Here is a 15219-nt window from a genome sequence, read left to right as displayed (position 1 = left end):
CCTAATTTCCTTTAAACTGTTGGGCCTGATTTATCAAGGCACAACGTGTTTGTCGATTGTGAGCGTATCGTACACAAAATCACACTGCGCATGCCCAGATCCAGGATATACGCAGCCCTGTCCGCTCTGAACGCAATGGACATTTACTTAACTGTACAATTTTGGGAGGTGAATGGGGCAGGGAAGGGGCGTTTTGTTGCAGTCAATGTACATTAAGGGCGTGCCAAACTCGAGCGCACGCAGCCACACCCGACTCTGGCCGTCTCAAAGTTACTCATTTTTCTCCCATATCTCTTGTTCCAGCTACAGGGCTAGTTTAAGTCCTGATCAGTAGTGATGACAGTTTCGTATGCATACTATAACGTGTATGCAAACACGAGAAACTGTAAAAATGTATTTTTTGCTCAGTAGACATTGAGAACATCCTAATAAATGTATTTCATGGGGAAAAAAAATGAAGGAACAAACAACACTTTTTCTTATAAAATATCTTGAGATCTGTGCCTTGGTGAACCCGGGAGTATGCATGGCCTAAATACCTGCATTTAATACTAAACGTAGGTTGCGCTCAGTATGCGTGCCTTGATGAATCAGACCCTTTGTATTTAGCATTACTACATTTACCAAGTTCAAGACTGTCTTTGTAAATAAAACACCTTCAACAATAGTTTTGTTGTTTACTACTTAAATGCACCGTAACATATCAATTACAAAGAAAAAAGAAAATTGTCATACTATTTAGAAAAAAACACTTGAGTTTATTCTATTATGAAACACAAAAATATCTGAATGATTTTTCCATTCTTGGGTTTCCCCAAGTCTAACATACCCATAACCTTCTCTGGATCCGGCAGGACGGTGGATCAGTAGTTAGCACTTCTGCCTCACTGCACTGGGGATATGAGTTTTGATTCCAATCCATGGCCTTATCTGTGTGCCGTTTGCATGTTCTCCTCGTGTTTGCCTGAGTTTCCTCCCACACTCCAAAAACATACTGGTAGGTTAATTGGCTGCTACTGAATTGACCCTAGTCTGTGTGTGTGTTAGGGAATTTAGACTGTAAGCTCCAATGGGGCAGGGACTGATGTGAGTGAGTTCTCTGATTATGATTAAAGTAACTAACATTTTTATAATTGCATCATGTCTAAAATATTGTAGCTCAGAAAGGTCCACTAAACATTGTAAATAAATAAGTAGGGAAGAGGGCTCTGCTCGTAAGAGCTTACATACTAAAGGAAGGGCAAACAAACAGAGGGCACACAAAGGAGTCAGTGGAGGGGGATCAGGCACACAAGGGGCGTGTAGAGGGACAGGTGAAGATGTAGATGAAAACAAACATGGAGAGGGTTCGGTGGATGACTGGTAGGCTTTGAGGGACAGATGAGTTTTAAGGAGTAATAGGATTCCTTAAATGTTAGTATCACATGTGGTGGCGTGCTATATAATTACACAAGGAGCACTGATTTACATAGCACATGGCACCGTTTCTAGTATGCTGGGATATTTCCAAAAATCACAGAACTTGGGGCTTTAGGGCAATTCCTTCTACTCTTAATGAAAATACAATATGTCTCAATATTTAGCATTTTAGTAATGATGAAGTCATTGTTATGTGAGTGAAATACATGCTTTGTGGTAATACAAGTTGGAGCATGCCCACAACTGCATTTTATTATTTGCATTACTCATAAGCTTAAAGCAAGTACTTATGTGGTATTAATCATCTAGGGCTTTCCTTGACTGTCCTAATACTGTAAGCTCACATTATACTGATATATTTTGCTACACAGCACAACTATAGTGTTCCAGTGTCCTAAAGATACTTAGAAGAGCTATTTTACAATGTATATTTTATATGAAGAAATCAATTCAATTGATCAATCATATAATATAAATGCAAACATACAGAAAATGTAAGTCCTGTACACATTATTATAGCAATATATGAGCTGGCAATTTATACTGAAGCCAAGAGGAATATACCCCATAGATTGTAAGCTTGTGAACAGGGCACTCTTACCTTCCTGTATTATCCAGTATTGCTTTATTACTGTTCGTTCCCAATTGTATAGCACTACGGAATCTGCTGGCACTATGTATATATATATATATATATATATATATATATATATATATATATATATATATATATATATATATATATGTTGATAATGCATATTACTTAACTTGCAGTTTCCTTTAAATACATGTAAAACAAAGGGGGGGGGGGGGGGAGTTTTAGCACACCTCTACATTACAATGTTAAAATGTGTTTACATGCTGCATGCAAATGCAAGCAGTATTTTCCCTTTAGCTGAATTTGTTCCTAATTTAAATGAGACTCTAAAGGCCTGAGTCATTAAGGAGAGAAGAGCATAAAAAAGCAGTAACTTTGCACCTGGGCAAAACCATATTGCATTGGAGGGTGAGGTAAATTTAAAATGTGGGGACAGATTTATAGTTGGGGTAGGGCATATCCTAGATTATCTTTGAATTTCAGTGTAAAAATAAAGTGATCAAGTATTTGTGGGCTACATGAAAAAACAACCAGTATTTTCCTCATGTGCAAAATAATAAACTAATTTGCACCCCTTGCAACATGGTTCGTCCAGGAGCAAACTTGCTTCTTTTTTTTTTTGCTTTGCTCTCCTTGATGACACAGGCCCAAAATGTCTAAGAATGACGTCTAACTAATACAATATCAGTTAAATTTAGGTCATACTTGCTACTCTCCCAAAACATCTGGGACACTCCTGAATTTCAAGTGTACTACCTCATCATAATTTTAAATTGCATTTCGACTACAGAAAGGCTTCAGGAACAAATTTTTGCCATCATAAATATATTTAGCCAGTGCCTCTCCTCTAGACGGATATTCAGAGTCCTAAGCCAAGCCTGAATATAATTAGGTAATGACATATAGGTACTATCCAAAATAAGTTGGAAAAGTTGGGGTAAGGCATGACTTGGATTCTGAAGCAATGAACAAAGCACTTCAAAGGGGGCTAATGTCCTGTGAAGGACATGCACCTAACCTATATCCTGTAAGAAATGCTTCATTTGTAGATATGTCCATTGCTCCTTGAGTGGGAGTGAGAGAGATTCCTGGAGAGCCAGGAAGCGGCGGACCCCACCTCAATCCACCAGCTGACTGACGTAAGCGGACCCCTGTTGCACCAAACTTTGAATGCTTTAGGATGAACACCATGGGGAAACCTTGTATCCAGATCTTCAAGGTAGGTTCAATGGTCGCAACAAGGTGTAACTGTGATGTCTTGTGTCCAGTGGCCTATGTAAATTTTCTACAGCCACCCACTGTTTGTGCCAAGAATTCCTGGACCACTCCATGACTCTGTGTAGAATAGTCGCATAGTAGTAACCAAGAAACCAGGGGAAACCAGGGAAGTTGAGCTCCTCCTTGTGTCTTACATCTGTGCAAGAGGTCATGCTTAAACGGGTTCCCTTACCACCCCAGAAGTCCCAATAGCTTTCTGAAGGTTAATAAAAAATTGGGGTGGAATATGGATGGGAATAGTTTGGAGTACAAAAAGCACTCTGGGAAGAAAATTCATCTTCATAATATTGATCCGTTCCAGTCGTCCCAGCCAGAAAAATTTTGTGCGGTAGCCAACCCTTCAGCACCAATTTAATCTTCATCCCACTATGAGAAGGGGACAAAGGTAAATCTGTATAAGCTCGACAAACTTCTGGTTAAGGTCATCCCCAGTTATTTTATATGGGAGGGATGGCACGAAAATGGGAGGGCTGGTTTCAGTCCAGTTATTGTAGATTCTGGTATCAGGATGTTCAAGACAACAGATTTGGAATAGTTCACTTTAAAGTTTGTTAATTCGCCGAATGTTTTGAATTCTTACAATGAGTTTGGTAGAGATACAACTGGATTCAAAACTTCTTATCAGTGTACAAGGCTAATTTATACTTCTTGTCACCAACAACTGTCAGTGATATCTGGGCTTCTTTCGATGATCCAAATCCAGTGCCACCATACATTCAACGAAAACAAGTGGGGAAATGTGGCATCCCTGCTAGTGTCATTCCTCATAGAAAAGGAGTCTGACAGGGGTCCATTAATCCTAATCTTCGCAAAGGACATTTTTTATATAAAGCTAAGATTTTTGTTAAGACAAGTGAGGCCTTGTACCATGAGCTCCAGCGTCCCTTGTATAAATTGACAATCCACCCTGTCTAATGCCTTTTCGGTGCTGGTGCAGAGAAGCAAAGCCGATGTATCAGTTACAGTAATATGGTATAGCAGGTCTATAATCTTGGACGTGTTATCATGCACTTCTCGACCTGGGACAAATCTCACCTGATCTGAGTGGATAATGTCCAGCAGGAGGATAAGTCAGTTTGCAATCAATTTGGCGAACAGATTTATATCAACATTCAACAGGGAAGATAAATCATTTGTTAAAATACTAACTAGTCACTTACATAACTAAAAAATGATTTGATAATAACTTCTCACTTTCACCCACTTTGATAACACCTATGATTTGTGTGAATTTCTTTTGTCCAAATACAGTTCTGTCTTTCTGTTAGAGAACACAAACAGCCACATTATTAAGAGTCTTTGCATATTACATACTCAGGAAATCTAAATTCTAAACTCTAAACTGAAACCACTGGTGCTACAGGAACTCAAACACGAATAAGAAAGAAAGTCGGTGTGGTGTGGATTTATTATATCTACAATCACAAAAAATAATACAACACTGCAGGCATGCCAACCTGTGGCTCTCCAGGTGTTATGAAACTACAGGTTCCAGCATGCTTTGCCAGTAGATAACCAGCCAATAGCTGGCAGGCATGCACAACACCTGGAGAGACACAGGTTGGCCAGGCCTTCAATTGTGCCATATGCTAGCTTATTACTATTCATATAAAACTGCAAATATGTGTCTGTGAATTAATTCATAGTATTAGCTTGGTGTGGCTCAGATGAACTCTGTGTCCAGCCATGGGTTAAAACCTGAAATCTCTGTGATTGTGCTAAACTCTTCTCTTCTCCCCATGAGGTATTTATGGATAGAGAGTTCCAGACACATATAGTTATTAATATTATTAACTTTTATTTATAGGGCACCATGAGGTCAGCAGAACCATACAGTGAGAAAACAACAAGACAGTAAACAAATGAAACTACAACTCTCAACACAGTTACTAGGGTGCAAGGCATCCAGCAGGGCTGCCCATTATCACCTCTTCTCTTTGTCCTCTCCATTGAATTCCTGGCGGCTGCCATCCGACTTTACCCTGGCATAATTGGTAAACAACTTAGACCCAACCACTATAAGATCTCACTATTCGCTGACGATGTGCTACTGACACTGACCAGTAATCTCCCTCCCAAACCTCATGATGGAACTCACACGATTCAGGGCCCTCTCAGGCTACAAGATCAATTATACTAATCCGAAGCCCTGAAACTCCACGTTCCCCATTCGACCCGGAAGAGCCTGCAATCTTCTTTCAAATTCCAGTTATGCTGCCACTCCATTAGGTACCTAGGGGTGGCCATTACTATGCACTACTCTGGGATTTACCAATCAAATTACTCTCCTTTACTGGCCTGAATCCAACTGGATCTTTCCAAATGGCAGCCCTTGTATATCTCCAAATCCACGTGTCAGGTTAGCTCACTAATAATTGAGTGAGATCCTGCTGTCTCAATGAGTATTGACTAAACTTTCCTGGAGGAGCAGAGTCTAACAAAATGGGAGTTGTTCACCAGGGATTCCCGCAAGGGAATATGGGCTTCTGTGGCTCCCACCTTGGAGGTTGCGGCCCTCCAGGAAAGCTCCCAATTTGACAGCTAGAGAACAAGTTACATAGCAGAAGAATGATACAATTTGGACATCAAATGGTGGTAACAAGGATTACCATTTTATTATAAAACATAAATACAAGAGTTCAATGAAGACTTGAGTAATTTGCAAATTATGATTACAAAAACATGCAGGAATAGTAACTGTCAGCAACATTCATTAATACAAGCTGCATATGCAATAATCAGAGTCTCCATTAGTAGTAGAATTGAGGCACAGGAATCAATAAAGTCCAGACATATTCAGCCACGATAGACACAACTTGTCACGGGTTATGGAGCTGATAACGGTAGTCAACAATGCAGGCCAAGTAGATAACAGATGCGGATCATAGCGTTACCACAAGCAGTGGAACAGGTATGCAGAGATTGAGACAGTCCAACATACAGCAGCGATGAATAGCAGCTTACCACGGATTGTGGAACAGGTAACAGTAGTCAGCAATGCAGGCCGAGTAGGTAACAGGTGTAGATCATAGCGTTTACCACGAGCAGTGGAACAAGTATGCAGAGCTCGAGGGAGTCCAACATACAGCAGCGATCAAGCAAAGTTTCCATGGGTATGCATCCCAACAGAGACATCAGAGTAACAGATATGACTTGAAGGACCAGCAATGCAAGAATGAAAGGAGAGGCCTTATAAAGGGAGACTGACCAATGGTAAAACTGACCAGCACACAGCTGTAGTAATCACAGGTGCAGACCATGACTAATAGTCTGCACTAGAAACGGAAATTAAAGTGACAGTCAGTGTTAGAGGCTCGGGTAGATACCCGGGGAGCGGAGTGTGACACCACGCAATTAAAATTAATATACCCACACCCCTATATATTTTCCAAATGCTCCCGGTCCTGATACCAGGTTATCACGACCCTCCACAGACCTCTTGTAATAAACTTATTTGGGGAAGGGGGCTAGAAACCCAGACAACTGGTTTCCTCTGTCCAAACCCGAACACTCGGGAGGTCCTGGACTCTCCCTCATCTCCAACTTTTAATATGACACCCAACTCAACCATTTTATCTCCTGGCATATCACAAAAAATGGATAGACATTAAAAAAGCCTTGGCCTCAAACATGCTCCTCCATTATTTCCACTGGTTGCCGGCAATCCATAGGTCTGCCTCGGTCTATGCCTGCCCGTCCATATCATTCACAACTGCAATTTGGGAGAATCAGCTCCTGGGTCGTATGAAGATATATGAACTAAATACCACCTCCTTGGTTTCATGCAATCTCAATACCTCCAAATCCTGTGGTTTATCCAGTCTCAAATCCAGATCAAGAAACTCTGCTCTCACGCCTTTTGAGCGCAACTATATCTACTCTGTTGGCCACAGAGGCAATATTTAGATCCTGCATCACTTAATAACAGCCCCGGCTCCAGACTTGCTTAAACCTCATGAGGTAGCTTGGGAACGAGATATATTCCTGCTCTCCCAGCAAGCACGAAACTTGGGCCATTCATAAGTTTACTATTTCAGTTGTTTATTCTTTTTATGTTACAAGATACTCTTGTATTATATCCTATATGTCGCTAATTGTCTTAGGCATTGTGGATTTATTTTCCACATTAAATTACACTTAACAAGTTTTGCCTGTCAGACTTAGCTTGGTATTAGAACACTACAGAGTTGAAACAGAAGAGATCATGTGGTTTATGATCTCCCCTGATAGATTGGTTTAAAAGGATAACTGAATGCTTCATGAGTAAGAGTGTCTGCTCTTCACAAAAAAAACCTTGGTGGTGGCATAATTGGCAAGTTAGTGTGTGGGACAGAGAGGGAGAATCTTATTAATTTTTAAACAGATCAGGTTCTTATTGTTAATTAACCCTTTTTTCCCCCACACGTCACACAGGCTCACCTAAGTGCTGGATCGTGACAAACAGTGTTAATTAAAACTTAAAAACGTTCACAAAGTCTGCAGATTTCCTTTGCTGAATGGGGTTTTACCATAACGAAAGTAGCATTCTGCTGGATAATAAATGCCACTTGTGGGTAATTCAGAACAGAAACAGATATGCAATGAAATCTCAGGCATACCCTGCAGCACAAGTTATAAACTTTCAGACTACATGGAAAGCATTATGTGTAGTATATTGTATATAGCAACTAAAATGTATTGTTACTTTGCTTTAAATATTTAAGGTTATTCAACATATTCCTTTCATTATTATTCTTTTCTTTTCCGTTTTGTATATCATTTTATCATGTACTTTGTGCCCATCAAATGCATTTAAAGGTACTTTAAACTATGATCAAACAGGCTTACATATGGACAGGTCGAGTTTTTGAACTCGAGTTGAACTCTGGAGCAGATTCAGTTTTTTCTTTAAGAGATTAATGGTATAGCTTTGCCCTTCTACCAGGGAGTTTGCTATGACAACAGTGATGTTATTGTATGGCATGGCATACTAAAAGTATATTCACTTTTCTCTCATTAGTTGTATATGTAAAGGATTGGACCTACCATGTGGACTTTTACAGATTTAAACCCTGAAAAGCCCCTATAATTTATGTCATGTTACAAAACATGGTCATCAGTTTTCCTTACCCCAACAGCTTCTTCTGGTCTTGTGCAACTCTTATGGCTTGCTGACAAGTTGCAAGCTCTTCTGTCAAAACATGAAGTTCATCTTCTTTGTCTTTCATTTGCATTGCTGCAATCTTCAGTCTGCATGTAAAAATAATGTGTTATCTAAACACAAATGTCACAAGGAACAAACTAAAATAAGTCTTTATATTATCTTTTTTATTATTTTAATAGATTTGATATGCTTATGCTATTGAGTGACCCTACCACCATTATAACTATAATATATAGAAATGTCCTCATTAACTGTAACTTTATACTATCTGTGGTCACATAGCTTAGCTACGGGGTCAGAGACCCAGTATATCACACCCCTGATGTTATAACCATCATTATTATTATCATTGATATAGAATGAACATAAATTTCAGCACATGTACAGTGGGACGCGTTTAATCATTTACTGCTTCAGGGGTGCTTACAATCTAATTCCCTTACCACACATAGACATATGGAGTTTGAAGAAAAATTAAACTAAATTAAATTGTCAGATTATTTTCTAGGTTGGCACACCTACTTGGTGAGAACCGTCTTGAGTCTCATAACAGTACAGTTTACTTGCTTGTTAGTTTTACATTCTTGATAACGGTTTCTGAGAAAGTCTAAACCACTAAAGTCACTGATTTATCTTTAAAATCTAAATTGCTTGGTTAGTGTCTTAAGCATATGCCACAACTTAATTTTAGTTATTTTATAATACAAGCCAAATCAAAAGAACATTACATTACAACTGGTTAACTTCTCTGACATAATCCACTGTAACGGCTTCATACACACAGACATTAAACAATACATGTAAATGCATATTTAAAACTCTGCCTTGCACTTGCTTTTAACAGAGCATTAGATGCATATTCACAAAGCCTTCCTGCAGTACAGTGTACTATGCACGCAATGAGTGTTGCTACAGAACACTGTAATTTACTGTGAATTAATGCTCATGAACAGGCAGTGTCACTGTTGATTTGAAGCAAGAGGAAACAAACATTCACTAATATTTTTGTTACTCTCAGCATCACATTTAATAGGCTTTAAAAAATAAAAAGGAATTGTGAGTGGATCACTAATAAATAACTTATTTGTGGCTGGGTCATGTAGAAATAATTTATTGTAGAAATGTATTTCAATCAGAGGTGCAGGCACCAATGTATAATTTGAAATGCACCTATTGTGTTACATTGGGATGTGTTTTGTATGGAAGTATCATTGTTTGTGTTTATAACTTTGCTAGAGGAAGTCTGTTTGCTAATAGCAGAAAATGCTAAGTAAGTCTTTATGTGAAGTGACAAACACCCGTTTAGCCTGTATACCCAGCAGGGGGCCGCTGCCTCGCTGTGTGGCGTGGCTGCAGTTCAGCTAATACAAGCATCAAGTTTTAGCACATAAAGTAGTGTAAACATTGTTAGCTTTGCATTGCATGTAAATCCATGTTTGGGAAACATATACTGTATCCCGACACTAAAAAACTCAGACCTCAGGGGGACTGGCTTACCCTGTGAGGCTGTGTCCAAACTGTATAAAAAGAGAGACCTTGTACACTGAAATATATCACCATTCTTGTTCCATCTGACCTGATCACTGGTACCTTCAAATCAGTGTGACTGCAGGGGGGAATCATCCACAGCAACCCTGACCCATAGTGAGCGGTCAGGGGTACCAGCAAAGGGGTACCATCGAGGGGGTACCCTAGCAGTGAAAGTTACCCAGAAGGAACCCGGTACCGGATGCCAGTGAGGACTCCAGTGGTGGCAACATTTTTAAGCCCCTCCTACTGCGGTTAGAGGGCGCATTTGGGATGACAAAAGGGAACGGTGGCAAAGTAAGCACAGCCGGTCCCAGCAACAACAGACAGGGTGGCATAGCCACCTTGACCCAAGCCGGCAAATACAGAGACTGTGGAGAACTCTGACATCAACTCGAATAACTAGATACCAATATATATATATATATATATATATATATATATATATATATATATATATATATATATATATATATATATATATATATATATATACACACACACACACACACACATATATATTATACACACACATTATATATATATATATATATATATATATATATATATATATATATATATATATATATATATATATATAATGTATATGTGTGTGTGTAATATACATATATATATATATATATATATATATATATATATAATTTTACTATACATATTTTTATTATTCTCGTGAAATAATTTCATACAGAATGTATTAAACATAGCAAATTTTGTCAACATATATAAACAATAATGAAGTATTAAAACACACTAATATACAAGGTGCGACAGGCTTGTTCTTCAATATATTACATGTCATTGTGTCAAATTGCATTGAATTAAGTAATTCATGCTATGGATGACATCATGTTACACTCTGATATACATTCCTAGTTGTCCGGCAGGAAATACTGTTTGCAGGAGAAAGGCTACAGCAAAAATAAATCACTACACAAAAGAAACAAATATATTCACACCTTTTTTTTTTTTTAAAACCACTTCTAGAAACCGTTATGTCCATAGTATAGTCTAAAATAAAGATTCTCCGATGAGATCGCTGTGGTCCCAAAGCACATACGTTTTATTCGAAAAGTATTACAAGGCAAAGTTTGGTATGCATACACTTGTGCTGTTAGCACAAACACAAGCTTCTATCAGAACGGTCTGGTTTCCAAAGCCAGAGGTGAACTATTTATAGACTGTACAGTTATAAAAAGCAGTGACATCACTTTCATACAACAATGGGCCATGGCCTCCCAAGAACTCGATGTGCCATTGGTTGATTCCTCTGTTCCTTGAAGTGGTCAGGTGTCCTTCCTCAGGCTCTCACCTCTAGACCTGTATAAACTGTTTTTTTATGAAATCTCTGGATTTACGATTTGGTGTACGAAAAGCTATATTATTTATAACCAGCGTTAACATTGTGGGAACGCTACATAAATAATACCAGAAACGCTCTCATTCAAACCGAAGGAGACCAAACTCAATGTAATTTAAATGTTGGAAACATTAATTAACTTCATCACCACTTTATATTTTATATTAAAAAAAGAAAATACGTTAAACCTCTTTTGTTACAGTGATAATTACGTTATTAAGCGCATCATAATTGAATGTAGTGTACAGAAATTATTTATTACCATCTTCATCCAATTATTAAACTTCAACAAAGCTGTTACTGAATTACACAAGTTATCGATTAGCAACAGCTGGAAAGATATAGGTTGCCAAATTAATTGACCTCACTTTAGCAGATTTCTCAAGCTGTGGAATTTACAAGAGAATGAGAGATATGAAAAAGGTGAAAGGGAAAAGGAGAGAATGAGAGAGTGTAGTGAACACAGAGGAATTACAGCTATAAGGAGTAACCAATAACATAATTGTGGGGAATAAAACCTTATCATAACTGCAGTGTAAATATGTTAAATCAAATGAATCCATTCATAAATTGAGCTACTAAGGTGTAAAATTTGATGTCAGAGGGTCCGAGGGTGTGTTTACCTGATGCTTCTGCCCACCTCTATGTTAAAAGATAACAGCAACACTTTCAGGGAAAGCTGAGCAGCTTTAAAGGCCCCAGTGGTGAGCTACATCCTGACATACGAGAGCTTTTTGACACAGAGAAAGACTCTAAGGAGTGGTTCACAGCTTGAGATCTTATGTAGCCAAACTAAACATCTGAAGGCTCTCTATGCAGCCATATAGAACTAGGAACTTCAAAGAAAATGCCTCCATATTTCATATTTTGTGAAATCTGTGTGCAACTCCATACTGAGGGGCAGAAACCACATCAGGGTTGTAAATTACAGGTACTAGTGGTACCAGGGAACAGCTGTAGTCACATGTCTTTGGGAAAGGTATGTCATATTGTTATAATTCCATCATGTTTGGTAAATGTGCAGGAGATTATGACCGATTTATTGGGGGAGTTATGGTTCTTGGATTTATCTGAGAAAAGTTAAGAGAGGTCAAAACTTAGGAATAGTTTTGAACAAACGTTTGGTGATACCCAAGGGACATTTCCGTCTCTACATTAGCATCCACACTGCCCCTGTTTATTCCGTCTCCCTTTAGAGTTTGCTTAAATACCTGTGTTCTGAAGAGACAAACGGTCAGTCTTTTGGTAAATCAATCTTCATTGATAAGCTGTTCATCAAGCCGATTTCCCGTGGCGCAGATTATACCAACTTGTCTCTACGTTATACTCTGAATTTCATCCCTTTATTTTAAACTGTTTTGATTGTGCATTTATGTTAATTGTTTATTAATTATTTTTAAAACTTGTAAACTTTGTACTTTTTGTATATTAAATCTAAAAATTTAACAGTGATGTCCTTATTGCTGTAAATTAATTCACTGCCTGTCTAGAAGAGATAGATTGCTTGACCATGCTAAACCTTTCATTGTTGACGTGAAATGTGAATACATCTGTATATGGGCAGTACAGTGGCTTAGTGGTTAGCACTTCTGCCTCACAGCTGAGGTCATGAGTTCGATTCCCAACCATGGCCTTATCTGTGTGGAGTTTGTATGTTCTCCCCGTGTTTATGTGGGATTCCTCCGGGTGCTCCGGTTTCCTTCCACACTCCAAAAACATACTAGTAGGTTAATTTGCTGCTATCAAATTGACTCTAGTTTCTCTCTCTCTCTGTCTGAGTGTTTGTTAGGAAATTTAGACTGTAAGCTCCAGTGGGGAAGGGCCTGATATGAATGAGTTCTCTGTACAGCGCTGTGGAATTAGTGGCGCTATATAGATGATGATACCAAGTCGAGTGTGTGCCTGCATGTACATTTGTGTCATAGAGCCTGGAGGGTAAAGTATTAACTCTTTGATTGCTGGTTTTTGCCTTACTAACTTTGTGTAACAATTAGTGCTCAATATGTGCCAGTGGAAGGCAGTATATTGGGGACCTATTGCCCTTATTCAAAAGGTGGTGGGAAACCAAAGTGAGTGTGGTTGTGTGAGCGTTGTTCGGGGGGCAATTCAGCAAATCCGTAACCTGTGCGATAGGTGAGAGGAAGACTGACAGCTGGAATAGTGTGCAACCCCATACAGTAAACACTTCCAAGTCACAAGTGCACAGAGCGGGTTGTGACTGGTTAAGGCAGTTAGGAGAGGTTTTCTGACAAAATAGAGGTGATCTATTGATTGGCTGTGTGAATATACGATAAGATATTAAATCAGGGAGGAGCAAGAGGGGGCCATTTGTGACAGAGACGAGAGAAAGGAGTCAGGGAAACGTGGAGCCAAGTAGTTCAATACCTGTAACCTTGTGTTGATCGTTTTCTGAGCTTATTTCATTTAGCATATGTTGAGCTTGGAAATTGGTCCACTAAAAATGCAAATAAGGTCCAACGGCAGTGAAAAATGGAAATATGTATCCAAATTTGCTTGATGCTCACCTTTTATTTGCTATATTGGCAATGGTTTTTCATAATTATTCCATAGCTAGCAACTAATGATAACATCCAAATCTTATGCATGCTCACTATTACTAGAATCTTGTCCTACGCATTAAAGCACAGAGTAGAATTGGAGACCCCACCCAAGTGACTCTCTCGGCTATGTTCGTATAACAAGGGGTGCAAATGTAATTTCATTTTTCCATGCAGGAAACATATATACATATAGCATACCAATAATTCTAATGGGAAGTAAAATGGAAAGAGAGGAACCCACAGAGAATAACAATGTCCGAACACTATCACTGCCCATTTATAAATGATCAAAGACTCCCCTTTGCTGCCAGACAATCACAAGGGGCTTCCCACACTGGCCGCTTGTGATTGGCTGGAGGTGAGGGGAATCCCGGCACTCCTTGCTTTGATTCCACATCAATAAAGACAAATTGAATCTCTGTTGATCTGGTACAAAAAAAAATTGTAGTGTTGTGGAGATCCATGTGAATGGCCCGTTCATTTCAATGGGTTTGTATAAGTAGTGCAATGGGTCACTAAAACAAATGAGAGCGAAAACACCCCCCACCCCCCCAAACAAAAACCACAACAATGGTGTAACCCCCCTTGAAGACTGCTAGTAGATATGTAGGTTAAGTTGCTGCTAACAAAATGGACCATATTGTGTGTATGTAATGTAATTTAAGTTGAAAGCTCCTATGGGGCAGGGACTGGTGTGAACACTTACATATCCTTTGTACATTGCTGTGTAATATGAATGGTGTTATGTAAACAAACAATAATAAATAATTTGTACAAACTCTGATAGAGATTAATGGATTTTTTTCAAGTGTAATGTGCGTTGAACAAACAAAATGGATAAATAAATGCTCAACAAACAGTGCTGCAATACAACTGCAGGCAGACGCAATATGACTGCAAATGGGTGTGGATGCATAAAATAAAATGGGTTTTATTTTAACATGCAGATACATGCTTTGAACTTGCATTAAAATCACAAGTTGGGCACAGGGTTTTAACACCAATGGGTAAAGGATCTAAAGTGGTTAAAAGATAATGAACTCCCCCAAAAATATTTTTTAATGTGTAGTACATTTCTACATAGTTTCAAAGATCTACTTTTTTCTGTCTATTAACTTTCCTATGTATTGTTTTCCTCTTACCGCTATCTTCTGTCTACAACATGAAAAACTTCAACACAGTTTAAGCTACTTATTACTAGGGATGAGCGCACTCGGATTTATGAAATCCGAGCCCACCCGAACGTTGCGGATCCGAGTCGGATCCGAGACAGATCCGGGTATTGGCGCCAAATTCAAATGTGAAACTGAGGCTC

At 38.7% G+C, this 15219-nt stretch overlaps 1 protein-coding gene across 2 annotated transcripts in view; it reads right to left on the bottom strand.

The window, feature by feature from the left end:
- The window catches only part of LEKR1 (leucine, glutamate and lysine rich 1), a 137730-nt gene that overhangs the window by 81709 nt on the left and 40802 nt on the right, over nt 1-15219 (bottom strand). For both annotated transcript variants that reach the window (XM_075202047.1, XM_075202048.1), the window contains one exon: nt 8405-8524. In XM_075202047.1, the coding sequence (XP_075058148.1) occupies nt 8405-8524 (120 nt within the window). The remainder of the gene's footprint in view (nt 1-8404; nt 8525-15219) is intronic.

The sequence above is a fragment of the Mixophyes fleayi genome, chromosome 3, assembly GCF_038048845.1.
Source record: "Mixophyes fleayi isolate aMixFle1 chromosome 3, aMixFle1.hap1, whole genome shotgun sequence".
NCBI classification, from domain to species: Eukaryota; Metazoa; Chordata; class Amphibia; order Anura; family Limnodynastidae; genus Mixophyes; species Mixophyes fleayi.
The sequence above is the reverse complement of the archived record's forward strand: the minus strand, read 5'-3'. Positions and strand labels throughout refer to the sequence as shown.